Source organism: Babylonia areolata, chromosome 21 (genome assembly GCF_041734735.1).
Source record: "Babylonia areolata isolate BAREFJ2019XMU chromosome 21, ASM4173473v1, whole genome shotgun sequence".
NCBI classification, from domain to species: domain Eukaryota; kingdom Metazoa; phylum Mollusca; class Gastropoda; order Neogastropoda; family Buccinidae; genus Babylonia; species Babylonia areolata.
This window is the reverse complement of record NC_134896.1, coordinates 338,496-360,000: the sequence shown is the minus strand read 5'-3', so window position 1 is coordinate 360,000 and position 21,505 is coordinate 338,496. Positions and strand designations below refer to the sequence as shown.

At 43.0% G+C, this 21,505-nt stretch overlaps 1 protein-coding gene across 4 annotated transcripts in view; it reads left to right on the top strand.

Moving 5' to 3' along the window:
- LOC143296102 (uncharacterized) overlaps nucleotides 1-16,207 on the top strand; it is a 93,499-nt gene extending 77,292 nt beyond the window's left edge. For all 4 annotated transcript variants that reach the window (XM_076607876.1, XM_076607874.1, XM_076607875.1 and 1 more), the window contains one exon: nucleotides 14,723-16,207. In XM_076607876.1, coding sequence (XP_076463991.1) covers nucleotides 14,723-15,059 — 337 coding nt within the window. In that variant the 3' untranslated portion in view covers nucleotides 15,060-16,207. The remainder of the gene's footprint in view (nucleotides 1-14,722) is intronic.
- The last annotated feature ends 5,298 nt before the right edge of the window (nucleotides 16,208-21,505 follow it).

The window sequence follows — 21,505 nt, the reverse complement described above, 5'->3', positions numbered from 1 at the left end:
TGTCTATCTTTATGTCTTCTGTGTCCTTTGCTCTGTCTATCTTTATGTCTTCTGTCTCTTTTGCTCTGTCTATCTTTATTCTCTTCTGTCTCTTTTGCTCTGGTATCTTTATTGTCTTCTGTGTCCTTTGCTCTGTCTATCTTTATTGTCTTCTGTCTCTTTTGCTCTGTCTGTCTTTATTGTCTTCTGTGTTTTTTGCTCTGTCTATCTTTATTGTCTTCTGTCTCTTTTGCTCCGTCTATCTTTATTGTCTTCTGTGTCTTTTGCTCTGTCTATCTTTATGTCTTCTGTCTCTTTTGCTCTGTCTATCTTTATTGTCTTCTGTGTCCTTTGCTCTGTCTATCTTTATTGTCTTCTGTGTCCTTTGCTCTGTCTATCTTTATTGTCTTCTGTGTCCTTTGCTCTGTCTATCTTTATTGTCTTCTGTCTCTTTTGCTCTTTCTATCTTTATGTCTTCTGTGTCTTTTGCTCTGTCTATCTTTATTGTCTTCTGTCTCTTTTGCTCTATCTATGTGTTCTGTGTCTTTTGTTATGTCTATCTTTATTTTCTTCTGTCTCTTTTGCTCTGTCTATCTTTATTGTCTTCTGTGTTTTTTGCTCTGTCTATCTTTATGTCTTCTGTGTCTTTTGCTCTGTCTATCTTTAGTGTCTTCTGTGTCTTTTGCTCTGTCTATCTTTATGTCTTCTGTCTCTTTTGCTCTGTCTATCTTTATTCTCTTCTGTCTCTTTTGCTCTGGTATCTTTATTGTCTTCTGTGTCTTTTGCTCTGTCTATCTTTATGTCTTCTGTGTCCTTTGCTCTGTCTATCTTTATTGTCTTCTGTCTCTTTTGCTCTGTCTGTCTTTATTGTCTTCTGTGTTTTTTGCTCTGTCTATCTTTATTGTCTTCTGTCTCTTTTGCTCCGTCTATCTTTATTGTCTTCTGTGTCTTTTGCTCTGTCTATCTTTATGTCTTCTGTCTCTTTTGTTCTGTCTATCTTTATTGTCTTCTGTGTCCTTTGCTCTGGTATCTTTATTGTCTTCTGTGTCGTTTGCTCTGTCTATCTTTATTGTCTTCTGTGTCCTTTGCTCTGTCTATCTTTATTGTCTTCTGTCTCTTTTGCTCTTTCTATCTTTATGTCTTCTGTGTCTTTTGCTCTGTCTATCTTTATTGTCTTCTGTCTCTTTTGCTCTATCTATGTGTTCTGTGTCTTTTGTTATGTCTATCTTTATTTTCTTCTGTCTCTTTTGCTCTGTCTATCTTTATTGTCTTCTGTGTTTTTTGCTCTGTCTATCTTTATGTCTTCTGTGTCTTTTGCTCTGTCTATCTTTAGTGTCTTCTGTGTCTTTTGCTCTGTCTATCTTTATGTCTTCTGTCTCTTTTGCTCTGTCTATCTTTATTCTCTTCTGTCTCTTTTGCTCTGGTATCTTTATTGTCTTCTGTGTCTTTTGCTCTGTCTATCTTTATGTCTTCTGTGTCCTTTGCTCTGTCTATCTTTATTGTCTTCTGTCTCTTTTGCTCTGTCTGTCTTTATTGTCTTCTGTGTTTTTTGCTCTGTCTATCTTTATTGTCTTCTGTCTCTTTTGCTCCGTCTATCTTTATTGTCTTCTGTGTCTTTTGCTCTGTCTATCTTTATGTCTTCTGTCTCTTTTGTTCTGTCTATCTTTATTGTCTTCTGTCTCTTTTGCTCCGTCTATCTTTATTGTCTTCTGTGTCTTTTGCTCTGTCTATCTTTATGTCTTCTGTCTCTTTTGTTCTGTCTATCTTTATTGTCTTCTGTGTCCTTTGCTCTGGTATCTTTATTGTCTTCTGTGTCGTTTGCTCTGTCTATCTTTATTGTCTTCTGTGTCCTTTGCTCTGTCTATCTTTATTGTCTTCTGTCTCTTTTGCTCTTTCTATCTTTATGTCTTCTGTGTCTTTTGCTCTGTCTATCTTTATTGTCTTCTGTCTCTTTTGCTCTATCTATGTGTTCTGTGTCTTTTGTTATGTCTATCTTTATTTTCTTCTGTCTCTTTTGCTCTGTCTATCTTTATTGTCTTCTGTGTTTTTTGCTCTGTCTATCTTTATGTCTTCTGTGTCTTTTGCTCTGTCTATCTTTAGTGTCTTCTGTGTCTTTTGCTCTGTCTATCTTTATGTCTTCTGTCTCTTTTGCTCTGTCTATCTTTATTCTCTTCTGTCTCTTTTGCTCTGGTATCTTTATTGTCTTCTGTGTCTTTTGCTCTGTCTATCTTTATGTCTTCTGTGTCCTTTGCTCTGTCTATCTTTATTGTCTTCTGTCTCTTTTGCTCTGTCTGTCTTTATTGTCTTCTGTGTTTTTTGCTCTGTCTATCTTTATTGTCTTCTGTCTCTTTTGCTCCGTCTATCTTTATTGTCTTCTGTGTCTTTTGCTCTGTCTATCTTTATGTCTTCTGTCTCTTTTGTTCTGTCTATCTTTATTGTCTTCTGTGTCCTTTGCTCTGGTATCTTTATTGTCTTCTGTGTCGTTTGCTCTGTCTATCTTTATTGTCTTCTGTGTCCTTTGCTCTGTCTATCTTTATGTCTTCTGTGTCTTTTGCTCTGTCTATCTTTATTGTCTTCTGTCTCTTTTGCTCTATCTATGTGTTCTGTGTCTTTTGTTATGTCTATCTTTATTTTCTTCTGTCTCTTTTGCTCTGTCTGTCTTTATTGTCTTTTGTGTCTTTTGCTCTGTCTATCTTTATGTCTTCTGTCTCTATTGCTCTGTCTATCTTTATGTCTTCTGTGTCCTTTGCTCTGTCTATCTTTATGTCTTCTGTCTCTTTTGCTCTGTCTATCTTTATTCTCTTCTGTCTCTTTTGCTCTGGTATCTTTATTGTCTTCTGTGTCCTTTGCTCTGTCTATCTTTATTCTCTTCTGTCTCTTTTGCTCTGTCTATCTTTATGTCTTCTGTCTCTTTTTCTCTGTCAATCTTTATGTCTTCTGTCTCTATTGCTCTGTCTATCTTTATGTCTTCTGTGTCCTTTGCTCTGTCTATCTTTATGTCTTCTGTCTCTTTTGCTCTGTCTATCTTTATTCTCTTCTGTCTCTTTTGCTCTGGTATCTTTATTGTCTTCTGTGTCCTTTGCTCTGTCTATCTTTATTGTCTTCTGTCTCTTTTGCTCTGTCTGTCTTTATTGTCTTCTGTGTTTTTTGCTCTGTCTATCTTTATTGTCTTCTGTCTCTTTTGCTCCGTCTATCTTTATTGTCTTCTGTGTCTTTTGCTCTGTCTATCTTTATGTCTTCTGTCTCTTTTGCTCTGTCTATCTTTATTGTCTTCTGTGTCCTTTGCTCTGTCTATCTTTATTGTCTTCTGTGTCCTTTGCTCTGTCTATCTTTATTGTCTTCTGTGTCCTTTGCTCTGTCTATCTTTATTGTCTTCTGTCTCTTTTGCTCTTTCTATCTTTATGTCTTCTGTGTCTTTTGCTCTGTCTATCTTTATTGTCTTCTGTCTCTTTTGCTCTATCTATGTGTTCTGTGTCTTTTGTTATGTCTATCTTTATTTTCTTCTGTCTCTTTTGCTCTGTCTATCTTTATTGTCTTCTGTGTTTTTTGCTCTGTCTATCTTTATGTCTTCTGTGTCTTTTGCTCTGTCTATCTTTAGTGTCTTCTGTGTCTTTTGCTCTGTCTATCTTTATGTCTTCTGTCTCTTTTGCTCTGTCTATCTTTATTCTCTTCTGTCTCTTTTGCTCTGGTATCTTTATTGTCTTCTGTGTCTTTTGCTCTGTCTATCTTTATGTCTTCTGTGTCCTTTGCTCTGTCTATCTTTATTGTCTTCTGTCTCTTTTGCTCTGTCTGTCTTTATTGTCTTCTGTGTTTTTTGCTCTGTCTATCTTTATTGTCTTCTGTCTCTTTTGCTCCGTCTATCTTTATTGTCTTCTGTGTCTTTTGCTCTGTCTATCTTTATGTCTTCTGTCTCTTTTGTTCTGTCTATCTTTATTGTCTTCTGTGTCCTTTGCTCTGGTATCTTTATTGTCTTCTGTGTCGTTTGCTCTGTCTATCTTTATTGTCTTCTGTGTCCTTTGCTCTGTCTATCTTTATTGTCTTCTGTCTCTTTTGCTCTTTCTATCTTTATGTCTTCTGTGTCTTTTGCTCTGTCTATCTTTATTGTCTTCTGTCTCTTTTGCTCTATCTATGTGTTCTGTGTCTTTTGTTATGTCTATCTTTATTTTCTTCTGTCTCTTTTGCTCTGTCTATCTTTATTGTCTTCTGTGTTTTTTGCTCTGTCTATCTTCATGTCTTCTGTGTCTTTTGCTCTGTCTATCTTTAGTGTCTTCTGTGTCTTTTGCTCTGTCTATCTTTATGTCTTCTGTCTCTTTTGCTCTGTCTATCTTTATTCTCTTCTGTCTCTTTTGCTCTGGTATCTTTATTGTCTTCTGTGTCTTTTGCTCTGTCTATCTTTATGTCTTCTGTGTCCTTTGCTCTGTCTATCTTTATTGTCTTCTGTCTCTTTTGCTCTGTCTGTCTTTATTGTCTTCTGTGTTTTTTGCTCTGTCTATCTTTATTGTCTTCTGTCTCTTTTGCTCCGTCTATCTTTATTGTCTTCTGTCTCTTTTGCTCCGTCTATCTTTATTGTCTTCTGTGTCTTTTGCTCTGTCTATCTTTATGTCTTCTGTCTCTTTTGTTCTGTCTATCTTTATTGTCTTCTGTGTCCTTTGCTCTGGTATCTTTATTGTCTTCTGTGTCGTTTGCTCTGTCTATCTTTATTGTCTTCTGTGTCCTTTGCTCTGTCTATCTTTATGTCTTCTGTGTCTTTTGCTCTGTCTATCTTTATTGTCTTCTGTCTCTTTTGCTCTATCTATGTGTTCTGTGTCTTTTGTTATGTCTATCTTTATTTTCTTCTGTCTCTTTTGCTCTGTCTATCTTTATTGTCTTCTGTGTCTTTTGCTCTGCCTATCTTTATGTCTTCTGTCTATTTTGCTCTGTCTATCTTTATTCTCTTCTGTCTCTTTTGCTCTGTCTATCTTTATGTCTTCTGTCTCTTTTGCTCTGTCTATCTTTAGGTCTTCTGTGTCTTTTGTTCTGTCTATCTTTAGGTCTTCTGTGTCTTTTGCTCTGTCTATCTTTATTCTCTTCTGTCTCTTTTTCTCTGTCTATCTTTATTGTCTTCTGTCTCTTTTGCTCTGTCTATCTTTATGTCTTCTGTGTCTTTTGCTCTGTCTATCTTTATGTCTTCTGTGTCTTTTGCTCCGTCTATCTTTATTGTCTTCTGTCTCTTTTGCTCTGTCTGTCTTTATGTCTTCTGTGTCTTTTGCTCTGTCTATCTTTATGTCTTCTGTGTCTTTTGCTTTGCCTATCTTTGTCTTCTGTCTCTTTTGCTCTGTCTATCTTTATTGTCTTCTGTCTCTTTTGCTCTATCTTTATTGTCTTCTGTGTCTTTTGCTCTGTCTATCTTTATTGTCTTCTGTGTCTTTTGCTCTGTCTATCTTTATGTCTTCTGTGTCTTTTGCTCTGTCTATCTTTATGTCTTCTGTCTATTTTGCTCTGTCTATGTCTTCTTTTTGCTTTTGCTCTGTCTGTCTTTATGTCTTCTGTGTCTTTTGCTCTGTCTATCTTTATGTCTTCTGTGTCTTTTTTCTCTGTCTATCTTTATTGTCTTCTGTGCCTTTTGCTCTGTCTATCTTCATGTCTTCTGTGTCTTTTGCTCTGTCTATCTTTATGTCTTCTGTCTATTTTGCTCTGTCTATCTTTATGTCTTCTGTCTCTTTTGCTCTGTCTGTCTTCTTTTTGCTTTTGCTCTGTCTGTCTTTATGTCTTCTGTGTCTTTTGCTCTGTCTATCTTTATTCTCTTCTGTCTCTTTTTCTCTGTCTATCTTTATGTCTTCTGTCTCTTTTGCTCTGTCTATCTTTATATCTTCTGTCTCTTTTGCTCTGTCTATCTTTATTGTCTTCTGTCTCTTTTGCTCTGTCTATCTTTATATCTTCTGTCTCTTTTGCTCTGTCTATCTTTATTGTCTTCTGTCTCTTTTGCTCTGTCTATCTTTATGTCTTCTGTCTTTTTTGCTCTGTCTATCTTTATTGTCTTCTGTCTCTTTTGCTCTGTCTATCTTTATTGTCTTCTGTCTCTTTTGCTCTGTCTATCTTTATGTCTTCTGTCTTTTTTGCTCTGTCTATCTTTATTGTCTTCTGTCTCCTTTGCTCTGTCTATCTTTATGTCTTCTGTGTCTATTTCTGTCTTTCTGCTTTTACATGTCTGCGTCCCTCTTTGGTCTCTCGAAAAAATTTTCTTTAAACCTTAAAAGATAAACTCTGTGTGTGTGTGTGTGTGTGTGTGTGTGTGTGTGTGTGTGTGTGTGTGTGAGTGAGTGAGTGAGTGAGTGTGTGTGTGTGTGTGTGTGTGAAATGATATATATGATTGTGGGCTTGCTTTTGATAACAGACAATGTTATGTTTTGCATGTTGACATCTGTACATGTTACCCAGACACTCCAAAATAAAATCTTTTTTTCTGTTCTTCTGAGTGACACTGTGTTTCAAGTTGGCATCTGAGGTTTCAGTGTCATGTGTGGAATGTCTTTGAACATCATATATTATGAGGATGTCTTTCACAACACACTACAGCCAACACAAGGCATGTTGACAACACACTAAAACCAACACAAGGCATGTTGACAACACTCTACAACCAACACAAGGCATGTTGACAACACTCTACAACCAACACGTGTGCATTTTGACAACACACTACAGCCAACACAAGGTATGTTGACAACACACTAAAACCAACACAAGGCATGTTGACAACACACTAAAACCAACACAAGGCATAGTAAGTTTTCTTCTCAATAGAACTCAGTCCGTCCGCTTTCATTCTGCCCACTCTTCTCTAAAATCTACTTCTACTGGTGCACCCCAAGGTACAGTGCTGTCCCCTGTTCTTTTTACACTGTACACAAATGACTGCAGAGGCACGGAGGAAACTCCTGTCATAAAATATTCTGATGATTCAGCAATTGAAGATCTGTCCAACTCCGATGCTATTTATTTCAGTGAAATTAAAAAGTTCTGTTCCTGGTGTGAGAAAAACTATCTGGATCTCAACGTATTGAAAACAAAAGAAATGTTAATAGATTTTCGGAAAGACCCCTTGCCTGTAGCTGACCTTGTTATTGATGGTCAAACAGTGGAGAGGGTCAATGAATATAGATATTTAGGGACCATCTTAGACAATAAGCTGACTTTTGACAGAAATGTTGATTCCATTCATAAGAAATGTCAATCTAGAATATTTTGTTTACAGAAGCTTAGAAATGTTGGTATAAATTCAAATATTCTTCAAAAGTTATTATCAATGTTGTATCGAGTCCGTGCTTACAGTTTCATTTATGTGCTGGTATGGAAGTTTGGGAGTGAGGAGTAAGCGTGTTTTGAACGATGTCATGAGTGTATGCAGTAAAATTGTGGGAGTGAAACAAGCTAGTATGCAAGAGCTGTATGAAAGTCGAGTGGTTAAAAAAAGCAGGCAGATAGCAACTGACGACACCCATATTTTAGCAAAGTATTATGAGCTATTGCCATCAGGACGACGCTACAGAACTTTTAAGTTGAAATCCAGAGCTCTGAAGACTTTTATTCCACGTTCAATCCACCTTTTAAATTCTTGAGAACTGTGTCCGTGCATGATAGGCTGTACCTTGTTCTAGTTGTGGTGTGTGTGTGTGTGTGTGTTTACTGAGCTTAAAATGTGACAACTGGTTATAATGAATGTGCAATATGTTGGAAGAATATGCAGGATGAATGTACAATGAATATGTCTAATGCTAACGTCCATATTCTAAATATATTTCTGTTTAATAATTATGATGTAATAATTAATTGCAATGTTTTTAAAAGCGAATATGTGAAATGCTTTTATTTGAGAACATATGTTTATTACTCTTGTTTAATCAAGTTATCCGCGCGTGTGGGGTGGGTGGTGGTGGGTGGGGGGGTGCGGTGCGGGTGTGTGCTGATTATCTGATTGTGGTTTTCCGCAATTCATCTTTATTCTTATCTTATCTGTCTATTATAATCAATGTGCAGTATAGTAGGCTATTTATAATTATATTCAAATAATGTTTCTTAATTCTTTCTGTTTTTACATTAAGAATACTAGTTATTACCTGCAGTGTGTGGATGTATGTATGAAACGATGTATGTGATATTATTTTACATTTGTATCTTCGTAATATTTGTAGGGGCTGTTGTTGGCTTTTACAGTTATGGTCCCCATGTTGTTTACTTGTTTATGTTGTGATAATGCACCTGGCCAAATTTCTCCAGTTGGAGATAATAAAGTTATTCTTATCTTATCTTATGTTGACAACACTCTACAACCAACACGTGTGCATTTTGACAACACACTACAGCCAACACAAGGCATGTTGACAACACACTAAAACCAACACAAGGCATGTTGACAACACTCTACAACCAACACGTGTGCATTTTGACAACACACTACAGCCAACACAAGGCATGTTGACAACATACTAAAGCCAACACAAGTGCCTGTTGACAACACTCTACAACCAACACATGTGCATTTTGACATGTGCATGTTGATTGACAACACTCTACAGTCAACACAAGGCATGTTGACAACACATTACAGCTAACATAAGTGCATGTTGACAGCATACTACAGTCTACAAAAGTGCACATTGGTAACACACTACAGCTAACATAAGTGCATGTTGACAACATACTACAGCCAACAAAAGTGCATGTTGACAGCACACTACAGTCTACACAAGTGCATGTTGACAGCACACACAGCAGCGGTGAGTAGACATTCACTGTGTATTGTGTGTAAGGGGTAGTAATGATCACTGTGTATTGTGTGTAAGGGGCAGTAATGATCACTGTGTATTGTGTGTAAGGGGTAGTAATGATCACTGTGTATTGTGTGTAAGGGGCAGTAATGATCACTGTGTATTGTGTGTAAGGTAGTAATGATCACTGTGTATTGTGTGTAAGGGGCAGTAATGATCACTGTGTATTGTGTGTAAGGGGCAGTAATGATCACTGTGTATTGTGTGTAAGGGGCAGTAATGATCACTGTGTATTGTGTGTCAGGGGCAGTAATGATCACTGTGTATTGTGTGTAAGGGGTAGTAATGATCACTGTATTGTGTGTCAGGGGTAGTAATGATCACTGTGTATTGTGTGTCAGGGGTAGTAATGATCACTGTGTATTGTGTGTAAGGGGCAGTAATGATCACTGTGTATTGTGTGTCAGGGGTAGTAATGATCACTGTGTATTGTGTGTAAGGGGCAGTAAACTGTCATTCACTGTGAACTGTGTGTGTCAGCCAGGGCTGTTATGTGTCCTTCACTGTGAACTGTGTGTGTCAGCCAGGGCAGTTATGTGTTCTTCACTGTGAACTGTGTGTGTCAGCCAGGGCAGTTATGTGTTCTTCACTGTGAACTGTGTGTGTCAGCCAGGGCAGTTATGTGTCCTTCATTGTGAACTGTGTGTGTCAGCCAGGGCAGTTATGTGTTCTTCACTGTGAACTGTGTGTCAGCCAGGGCATTTATGTGTTTTTCACTGTGTACTGTGTGTGTCAGCCAGGGTAGTTATGTGTTCTTCACTGTGAACTGTCAGCCAGGGCAGTTATGTGTTCTTCACTGTGAACTGTGTGTGTCAGCCAGGGCAGTTATGTGTCCTTCACTGTGTACTGTGTGTGTCAGCCAGGGCAGTTATGTGTCCTTCACTGTGAACTGTGTGTGTCAGCCAGGGCTGTTATGTGTTCTTCACTGTGAACTGTGTGTCAGCCAGGGCAGTTATGTGTCCTTCACTTTGTACTGTGTGTCAGCCAGGGCAGTTATGTGTTCTTCACTGTGTACTGTGTGTCAGCCAGGGCTGTTATGTGTTCTTCACTGTGAACTGTGTGTCAGCCAGGGTAGTTATGTGTCCTTCACTTTGTACTGTGTGTCAGCCAGGGCAGTTATGTGTTCTTCACTGTGTACTGTGTGTTAGCCAGGGCTGTTATGTGTTCTTCACTGTGAACTGTGTGTCAGCCAGGGCAGTTATGTGTCCTTCACTGTGAACTGTGTGTCAGCCAGGGCAGTTATGTGTTCTTCACTGTGTACTGTGTGTGTCAGCCAGGGCTGTTATGTGTCCTTCACTGTGAACTGTGTGTCAGCCAGGGCAGTTATGTGTCCTTCACTGTGAACTGTGTGTGTCAGCCAGGGCTGTTATGTGTTCTTCACTGTGTACTGTGTGTGTCAGCCAGGGCTGTTATGTGTCCTTCACTGTGAACTGTGTGTCAGCCAGGGCAGTTATGTGTCCTTCACTGTGAACTGTGTGTGTCAGCCAGGGCTGTTATGTGTTCTTCACTGTGTACTGTGTGTGTCAGCCAGGGCAGTTATGTGTCAGAGCACTGTGGAGTGCTGAGGGCAGGATGAGGCACATAGGACATCCTGATCATCCACTGCATCCGTTTCCATCTCCAGTCGTCTTGACCTCGTCTTGCCACTGGATACAGATGGTCTCCGAAAGGAGTGAACGATCGCCTGATGAGGATGAAACTCCCTATATGCAACGGGAAGAAGTTTACCACCATTGTCAGCGCCTACACGCCCACCATGACCAATCCAGATGAGATCAAGGACAAGTTCTGTGAAGACCTGAACGCTGTCATCACCACTGTTCCCAACGCAGACAAGCTCATCATTCTTGGTGACTTTAACGCGAGAGTTGGTTGTGACAGCACCTCCTGGGAAGGAGTGATTGGGAAGCATGGGGTTGGTAACTGTAACAGCAATGGCCAACTACTTCTCCAGACATGTGCTGAGCACAACCTTCTTATCACAAACACCATCTTCTGCCTCCCTACCCGTAACAGGACGTCATGGATGCATCCTCGCTCTGGGCATTGGCATCTCATCGACTTTGTCATCGTCAGGAAGAAGGACAGGCAGGACGTACAAGTCACGAGGGCCATGTGCGGCGCTGAGTGCTGGACAGATCACTGCCTTATCGTCTCCAAACTCAACCTCCGCATCCAGCCCAAGAGACGGCCTCAGGGCATGAAAGCACTCAAACGCCTGAATGTCAACAAGCTGGAGCTAGGCAACATCAAGCAGAGCTTTGCTGACACCCAGGAGGAACGCCTTGAGTCCACCGTGCTGGACAACCAGAATGTGGAGGCAGCATGGGGCGCACTGCATGAGACGGTGTACAACACTGCGATGGAGTGCCTGGGGCATTCCGTCAGGAAGCACAAAGACTGGTTTGATGAGAACTGCACTGAGATCAAGCAGCTGCCAGAAGACAAACGCCAAGCCTACAGAGCCCACATTGAAGATCCCAAGTCACTGTCAAAGAAAGACATACTGAAGAGCGCACGCAGCACCATCCAGCTGAAGCTGCGGCAGATGCAGGATTCCTGGTTGAGCAACAAAGCTGATGAGATCCAGGCCTTTGCAGACAGGAACGACATGAAGAACTTCTATAACGGCCTGAAAGAAGTCTACGGTCCCACCACCTCCGGATCTGCTCCACTCCTCAGTGCTGATGGTTCTACCCTGATCACTGACAAGGACGGGATCCTTGAGAGATGGGCTGAACACTTTGACAGTGTACTGAACCGCCCCTCCACCATCAATGATGAAGCCATCGACCGACTCCCCCAGGTGCCAGTCAGTGAGTCGTTGGATGCCATTCCAACTTTGGAGGAGACCCAGAAAAGCTATCCGTCTGCTATCCAATGGCAAAGCCCCTGGCTCAGACTCCATTCCAGCTGAGGTCTACAAAGAAGGTGGTATGGCGCTGACTGAGAAGCTTCATCAGCTGTTCCAGCTCATCTGGCAGCATGAGGCAGTTCCACAGGACTTCAAAGACGCTTCCATCATACACCTGTACAAGCGCAAAGGAAATCATCAGGCCTGTGACAACCATCGTGGAATATCCCTGCTGTCTGTCGCAGGCAAGACTCTGGCCAGAGTGCTACTCAACCGTCTCATAGCGCACCTTGAGCAAGGTCTCCTACCAGAGAGCCAGTGTGGCTTCCGGAAAGAACGCGGGACTATCGACATGATGTTTGCTGCCAGGCAGCTCCAGGAGAAGTGTCAGGAACAGAACACCAACCTTTACTCCACCTATGTCGATCTGACCAAGGCCTTCGATACTGTTAGCAGAGATGGCCTTTGGAGAATCATGGCGAAGTACGGATGTCCCAGAAAGTTCATCACCATCATACGGCAACTACACGATGGGATGCTGGCCCGAGTCCAAGACAATGGAGAGACTTCAAAACCATTCCGTCTCCAACGGAGTCAAGCAAGCGTGTGTTCTTGCCCCCACCCTGTTCAGTCTCATGTTTTCAGCCATGCTGACAGATGCCTTCAGAGATGCTGACGTAGGCATTGGCATCAGGTACTGCACAGATGGCTCACTCTTTAACCTCAGGAGGCTTCAAGCAAAAACCAAGGTGAGGACAGACACCGTCAACGACTTCCTGTTTGCTGATACTGCGCTCTCAATGCTGCCTCCGAAGCTGACATGCAACACAGTGTCAACAAGTTCTCTGCTGCCTGTGACAACTTTGGCCTCACAATCAGCACAAAGAAGACTGAGGTGATGCACCAGCCAGCTCCAGGAAAGCCTTACATTGAACCAAACATCTTCATCAACGGGCAACGACTGAACGCGGTGGACAAGTTCACATACCTGGGCAGTACACTCTCTCGCACAGTTGTCATCGACGATGAGGTGAATGCCAGACTCGCCAAAGCCAGCGCTGCCTTCGGCAGACTCCATAAGAACGTTTGGAACAGGAGAGGCATCACCCTGGAGATGAAGCTCAAAGTATACAAGGCCATAGTTCTCACCACACTGCTCTATGGATGTGAATCATGGACGGTCTACAAACGCCACGCCAAAAAGCTGAACACTTCCACACCACCAGCCTCAGAAAACTTCTTGGCATAAAGTGGCAAGAGAAGATCCCTGACACATAGGTGCTCACTCGTGCAAACTTGCCCAGCATCTACACCATCTTGATGGAGGCCCAGCTGCGCTGGGCAGGCCATGTAGTTCACATGCCAGACCACCGGCTCCCCAAGAAACTGCTCTATGGCGAACTCCAACATGGCAAGCGCTCCCATGGAGGCCAAAAGAAGCGCTTCAAAGACACTCTGAAAGCTTCTCTGAAGGCCTTCAGCATCAGCCATGACACACGGGAGCTGAATGCATTGGACAGACCAAAGTGGCATTCAGCTGTCCACAAAGGCGCCAAATCCTGTGAGGCCAACAGAATCGCTGCAGCAGAGCAACGCAGACAGGCCAGGAAAAGCAGTGCCAGCAAGTCCCCGACAGCCGCCACCATCCCCTGTCCACACTGCGTCAGAACCTTCCGGGCACGGATTGGCCTGACCAGTCATCTGCGCACCCACAGAGCCCAACCCACCCACCCCCAGGATGACTAGATGGTCCTCGTCGATCCCGACGGACAAACCACTGTGCGTGTCAAGCGCAGTGATCTGTCATTCACTGTGTACTGTGCATGTCTGTCAGAGGCAGTGATGTGGTGTTCATTGTGTACTGTGTGCATCAGGAGCTGTGGTGTGTCATTCACTGTGTGCTTTCTGTGTCGGGGGCAGTGATCTGTCATTCACTGTGTACTGTGTGTGTCATGGTCAGTGGTGTATTGTTCACTATGTAGAGTGTGTCAGGGGCAGTGGCGTGTCGTTCACCATGTTTTGTGTGTCAGTCAGTGATGTGTCGTTCACTTTGTAGTGTGTGTCAGGGACAGTGATGTGTCATTCACTGTGTTGTGTTTCCTGAAGTTTACTCTGTGTGTCAAGGGCAGTGGTGTGTCATTCACTGTGTAGTGAGCACTGAAGTGTGCATTGTGAGTCATGGGCTGTAGTGTGTTCACTGTGTAGCGTGTTCCAAAGCATGCTGTGTGTGTCAGGGGAAATGTGTCGTTCACTGTGTAGTGTGTACTGAAGTGTCATGTTTGTGTCAGGAGCAGTGAAGTGTGCTGAAGTGTGCTGTGTGTGTCAAGAGGCAGTGGTGTGTCATACACTGTAGTGTTTACTGAAGTGTACTATGTGTGTCAGGGGCAGTATTGTGTCATTTATTGAACAGTGTGTTCTGAAGGATGTTGTGTGTCAGGGGCAGTGGTGTGTCATTGACTGTGTAATGTGTATTGACGCTTACTTCAGTGTGCTGTGTGTGTCAGTGATGATTGTGACAATAATAACTGTGTACTGTGTGTGTCAGAGGCAGTTAAGTGTCATTCACTGTATAGTGTGTACTCTGTGTGTCAGAGACAGTGGTGTGTCATTCACTTTGTATTGTGTACTGAAGTGTGTCAGAGACAGTTGTGTGTCATTCACTGTGTATTGTGTACTGTGTGTGTCAGAGGCAGCGGTGTGTCATTCACTGTGTATTGTGTACTGTATGTGTCAGAGGCAGCGGTGTGTCATTCACTGTGTATTGTGTACTGTGTGTGTCAGAGGCAGTGGTGTGTCATTCATTGTGTACTGTGTGTGTCAGAGGCAGTGGTGTGTCATTCACTGTGTATTGTGTACTGTGTGTGTCAGAGGCAGTGGTGTGTCATTCACTGTGTATTGTGTACTGAAGTGTGTCAGTGGCAGTGGTGTGTCATTTACTGTGTATTGTGTACTTAAGTGTGTCAGTGCAGTGGTGTGTCATTCACTGTGTATTGTGTACTGAAGTGTGTCAGAGGCAGTGGTGTGTCATTCACTGTGTATTTGTGTACTGAAGTGCACTGACGTGTGCTGTATACTGTGTCAGGGGCAGCATCATTCTGGATGAGCTGGAGAGAGAATACACCAAGGAGCTGGTGCGTCGGTGTCTGGTGAAGAACTCCCACAGCCCCTCCACCACCACCACCCTCAACAACAAGAACAACAATAACAACGATGTCTGCACCCACAGCCCTCAGCCAGGGGACAGGAAGCAGGAGGGGGTGGAGGAGAGTGAGAAGAAGAAGAACGCAGTCAGCCCCAACAACCACCACCACAACCGCCCCCACTCTCCCAGCAGTCTGTGGACCAAGATGAGGAAGTCCCCCCTCTTCTCCCTGACCCGTACTTCCAACACCACCATCGCTGACCTGTGTGACCTGTGACACTGACACCTGCGTACACACACACTCACACACACACACATCTCTGCTATGCACTCAAAAGACAGGAGTGGACGTAAAAGCAAGGATGCTCCCCAGGACTTGCTGGTCAATAACTGACCAGTCAGGGCCTTGTCTGTGCTGGATGGACAGCTGTGTGTGGATAGCTGGCTGGATAACTGGCTGGACAGCTGGTTGGATAACTGGCTGGATAGCTGACTGGACCAAGTGTGTGGATAGCTGGCTGGATAACTGGCTGGACAGCTGGCTGGATAGCTGACTGGACCAAGTGTATGGATAGCTGGCTGGACAGCTGGCTGGATAGCTGACTGGACCAAGTGTGTGGATAACTGGCTGGACAGCTGGCTGTGTATGGATAGCTGGTTGGATAACTGGCTGGACAGCTGGCTGTGTGTGGATAGCTGGTTGGATAACTGGCTGGACAGCTGACTGGACCAAGTGGTGCAGTTGTGAGTGGGTTGGAGAGTGGGGATGATTGAACACACTGTGTTGACGGTGACATTCAACACTGTGACAGACACTGTACTGTGATGTCCAAGGTACAGGAAGACCCTGACAGTGTGTGGTTCTGTCATCATCACCTTTCTCTTTCATACAGGTTACATTGTGACTGTTCATCATCTGGGGATTGAGCTTCATAAAATGTTGTCATTACTGTCATAGAGCATGTGTGAGCATGTATATATGTTTATCTTAACTCATTCTACCCCACAGCTACATGCCTGCTACAACTCCCCTGGACCAGAACTACATGAGACCCCTGCAGAAAAAACAGGGTGGCTCACTAAAACAGTGAAAATCAATGGAGAACTGTTGATTTAATTAGTCAAACAAAGCTTCTTTTCATGCTTACAGAATCCATAAATGGTTCAGTTTAAAATGCCAGCTGTACCAAGCAAGAATGAAGGAAACTAGAATAGTGTGTTGGTACGAGAATACTCATACCTGGTCCACAGGGGAAGTAATCATGGTATGAGCAAACTCGTAACTGGAGAAGAATGAGTTAACGCTCGAGAAGGCAGTGATGCCAAGACAGTGTCAGACAGTGTCCAAAAGCCATGAAGCGTCATACTTCAGTGGTTCCTGCTGTTTGTTGGACACACACACACACACACCACACCAGGTGTTGCCTGCAGGATCAGTGTCCCTGTGTGAAGCTTATGTCTGCCCGTCTGTCACCTGTGCTGACCTGATGGTCAGGCCACACCAGAGGACAGATACAGATCACGACCATCATCCCCAACAGTGCCCTCCCTTTGTGGGCAGGCTGTCCTGATGAACCAGTGACACTGCTACCCTTCTTCTGACACAGCTGTCCTGATGAACCAGTGACACTGCTGCCCTTCTGACACTGCTGTCCTGATGAACCAGTGACACTGCTGTCCTGATGAACCAGTGACACTGCTGTCCCTGAACCAGTGACACTGCTGCCCTTCTGACACTGCTGTCCCTGGACCAGTGACACTGCTACCCTTCTTCTGACACAGCTGTCCTGATGAACCATTGACACTGCTGTCCTTCTGACACAGCTGTCCTGATGAACCATTGACACTGCTGCCCTTCTTCTGACACAGCTGTCCTGATGAACCATTGACACTGCTGTCCTTCTTCTGACACAGCTGTCCTGATGAACCAGTGACACTGCTGCCCTTCTGACACTGCTGTCCCTGAACCAGTGACACTGCTGTCCTGATGAACCATTGACACTGCTGCCCTTCTTCTGACACAGCTGTCCTGATGAACCATTGACACTGCTGCCCTTCTGACACTGCTGTCCCTGAACCAGTGACACTGCTGTCCTGATGAACCAGTGACACTGCTGTCCCTGAACCAATGACACTGCTGCCCTTCTTCTGACACAGCTGTCCTGATGAACCAGTGACACTGCTGTCCCTGAACCAGTGACACTGCTGTCCTGATGAACCAGTGACACTGCTGTCCCTGGACCAGTGACACTGCTGTCCTGATGAACCAGACACTGCTGTCCTGACGAACCAGTGACACTGCTGCCCTTCTTCTGACACAGCTGTCCTGATGAACCAGTGACACTGCTGTCCTGATGAACCAGTGACACTGCTGTCCCTGAACCAGTGACATTGCTGTCCCTGAACCAGTGACACTTACTGTCTCTGTTGCTGGCCTTCACATAGGCTGTTAAATCGTTGTCTGCCCCTGTTTTCGTTTTCCTTGGGCAAAGTGGGTTGTTCAGCAAGCCTGATCCTGTCTGTGACCCATGTGTGTGAGCAGTTTGTGGAGAACACAACAGACATTGTCATCAAGACATGACACAACAGACATGTGTCTGACTGCTGTAGGGACATGTGTCATCAAGACATGACACAACAGGCATGTGTCTGACTGCTGTAGGGACGTGTGATGTGTTATCAAGACATGACACAACAGGCATGTGTCTGACTGCTGTAGGGACATGTGTCATCAAGACATGACACAACAGGCATGTGTCTGACTGCTGTAGGGACATGTGTTATCAAGACATGACACAACAGACATGTGTCTGACTGCTGTAGGGACATGTGTTATCAAGACATGACACAACAGACATGTGTCTGACTGCTGTAGGGACGTGTGATGTGTCATCAAGACATGACACAACAGGCATGTGTCTGACTGCTGTAGGGACCTGTGTTGTGTCATCAAGACATGACACAACAGGCATGTGTCTGACTGCTGTAGGGACCTGTGTTGTGTCATCAAGACATGACACAACAGACATGTGTCTGACTGCTGTAGGGACCTGTGTTGTGTCATCAAGACATGACACAACAGACATGTGTCTGACTGCTGTGCTGTGTGAGGGACATCCTGTCCTAGATGATGTTGATTGTTTTTCCCAACATGTCACCTGTCCTGCCCTGTCCTGAGACGCTCCTGTGTGCAGAGCTGTGCTGTGTTTGAGGAAGGGAAGCAGGCCAGGCAGGGATGGGCCTCATGAAGGACTGCAGATGTGTATAGGTGTCTGTGCAGCTAGGTGTGTGTTAGAGATGTCTGTACAGCCAGGTGTGTGTTGAGGTGTCTGTACAGCCAGGTGTGTTACAGATGTCTATACAGCCAGGTGTGTGTTACAGATGTCTGTACAGCCAGGTGTGTGTTGAGGTGTCTGTACAGCTAGGTGTGTTACAGATGTCTATACAGCCAGGTGTGTGTTACAGATGTCTGTACAGCCAGGTGTGTGTTGAGGTGTCTGTACAGCCAGGTGTGTGTTGAGGTGTCTGTACAGCTAGGTGTGTTACAGATGTCTATACAGCCAGGTGTGTGTTACAGATGTCTGTACAGCCAGGTGTGTGTTAAGGTGTCTGTACAGCCAGGTGTGTGTTACAGATGTCTGTACAGGCAGGTGTGTGTTGAGATGTCTGTACAGCCAGGTGTGTGTTGAGGTGTCTGTACAGCCAGGTGTGTGTTAGAGATGTCTATACAGCCAGGTGTGTGTTACAGGTGTCTGTACAGTCAGGTGTGTGTTACAGGTGTCTGTACAGCCAGGTGTGTGTTGAGGTGTCTGTACAGCCAGGTGTGTTACAGATGTCTGTACAGCCAGGTGTGTGTTAAGGTGTCTGTACAGCCAGGTGTGTTACAGATGTCTATACAGCCAGGTGTGTGTTACAGATGTCTGTACAGCCAGGTGTGTGTTGAGGTGTCTGTACAGCCAGGTGTGTGTTACAGGTGTCTGTGCAGCCAGGTGTGTGTTACAGATGTCTGTACAGTCAGGTGTGTGTTAAGGTGTCTGTACAGCCAGGTGTGTGTTAAGGTGTCTGTACAGCCAGGTGTGTGTTACACATGTCTGTACAGCCAGGTGTGTTATAGGTGTGGACAGATCATCACCTTCAATAGCTCACTACCTTTTTTATTATTTTTTTTCTTTAGAAATCATGTTGAGATATCAGTTTGGTACGAAACTGCTACAGACAGAAATGCTGAAAACCACATCACAAGAGAAAGCCAGTGACATTAATAATGTTTGACAAACCTTGGTCTGTTTCATCCACAACAGGAATAAACAATACATTGTAGCTATCTGTAAAACAAAGGACATGATGTAACAAACATTTCTATACACACTCATGTTGGCAACTTGTATTGGCACAGCCATTACTTCATTTATGCCAACATTTGCAGTTTCTGTAAACACCAAACAATCTCTCTCTCTCTCTCTATCATATGCTTTTGTTTTCATCATATTGCATTCATCTCAGACATTACTACATTTATGCTAACGTTAGCAGTTTCTGTAAACACCAGACAATCTCACTTTTTCCGTCTCTCTTTCTCTCTCTATCATAATTATGCTTTTGCTTTCATCAAATTGCATTTAAAAAGTACAGTAATGTAAACAGCACAAGACATTCTAGATGTCAGTATACTTGCATACATGCCACCTTTTGCTCAGGAATGACAGCATTAGTTTATTTTAAACACCATCTCATGTGTATCAACAGCATCATGTTTACTCCAACAAGGTTTATCTGTGTAAGCAGCACAGGATTTAAATCAGCATGATCCACTGTAATTAAACAGCACTGTAATTCATGGTTCATAAGGTTTGAAACATGTACATAAAGACCACATTTGAAAAAAAAAAGGTATTATAATGCGTATGAATATTAAGTAAAGTTCCATATACATTTCTTAATGCATAATTAGATTTTGATTATGTATTTGTGTATATACACTTCATTGCAATTATATGCACTTCATTGCATTTATATAAATGCTATCTTTTACATGGAAGTAGATGATCTGTACAAAGATCATCCCTGATGTACAATCAGTGATATATCAACATTGTCACATGTTGACATACTCAGTGTAAATACCATGGGTAAAAAAGTATGATGTACAATCAGTGATATATCAACATTGTCACATGTTGACATACTGTGTAAATACCATGGGTAAAAAAGTGTACCATTGGTGACACACACACACAGTTCTATGTATGGTCAGAGTACCATTGATAAAACATCATTTCTTTGTATGGTTAAACTGTGTACATTAGTAGAACACAAGTTCTGTGTATGGTCAAACTGTGCCATTTATAGAACACCAGTTCTATGTATGGCCAAACTGTGCCATTTATGGAGCACCAGTTCTATCTATGGTAAAACTGTGCCATTGATAGAACACCAGTTCTGTGTATGGCCAGTGTAAATTGATAGAACACTGGTTCTATTTATGGTCTGTACCCTTGATAGAACACTGGTTCTATTTATGGTCAGTGTTTCCTTGATAGAACACTGGTTCTATTTATGGTCAGTGTACCCTTGATAGAACACTGGTTCTATTTATGGTCTGTACCCTTGATAGAACACTGGTTCTATTTATGGTCAGTGTACCCTTGATAGAACACTGGTTCTATTTATGGTCTGTACCCTTGATAGAACACTGGTTCTATTTATGGTCTGTACCCTTGATAGAACACTGGTTCTATTTATGGTCAGTGTACATTGGCAGAACACTGGTTCTATTTATGGTCAGCGTACCATTGATAGAACACCAGTTCTGTATATGGTCAGTGTACCATTGGTAGAACACCAGTTATGTGATCAGTGTGCCATTGGTAGAATACCAGTTCTATGTATGGTTAGTATACCATTAATAGAAGACCAGTTCTATGTAAGGTCAGAGAACCATTGGTAGAACTCCAGTTCTATGTGTGGTTTGTGTACCTTGTTAGAACACCAGTTCTATGTGTGGTCAAACAGTGTGCCATTGGTAGAACACCAGTTCTGTGTGTGGTAATTGTACCATTGATGGAACACTAGTTCTATGTGTGGTCAGTGTGCCATTGATGGAACACCAGTTCTTTGTGTGGTCAGTGTGCCATTGATGGAACACCAGTTCTTTGTGTGGTAATTGTACCATTGATGGAACACTAGTTCTATGTGTGGTCAGTGTACCATTGATGGAACACTAGTTCTATGTGTGGTAATTGTACCATTGATGGAACATTAGTTCTATGTGTGGTCAGTGTACCCTTGATGGAACACCAGTTCTTTGTATGGTCGAACACAGTACATTAGTATAACACCAGTTGTATTTATGTGAAGCTACCAGACAGCATCAAGCCCAGCACATTTTGTGTGCTGAAGTGGACCACAATTTCTGTCACGGCATTTCCATTGGTGCTGTCTGTTGTTCCCCCCCCCCATATTTGCCTATTGTCTGGCACAACAACTGCCCCAAAGTGTCCTGCAGCATGCGATCTAGGGTTTGTTCTCAGTCTGTACACTGTGTTTGTTTTTGTTGTTGTTTTATTTAGACTTATTCCTTTATGTATTATGCTATGTTCTTACTTTTTTTTTCATGGCTCAGCTAAGTTTTGACTATCACAATTTGTTCAAAGGAATGTTATGATCTTTATGGGGTTTTATTTTTAGTGATGATTGATTCATTCATGGACTGAGGAATTCTTT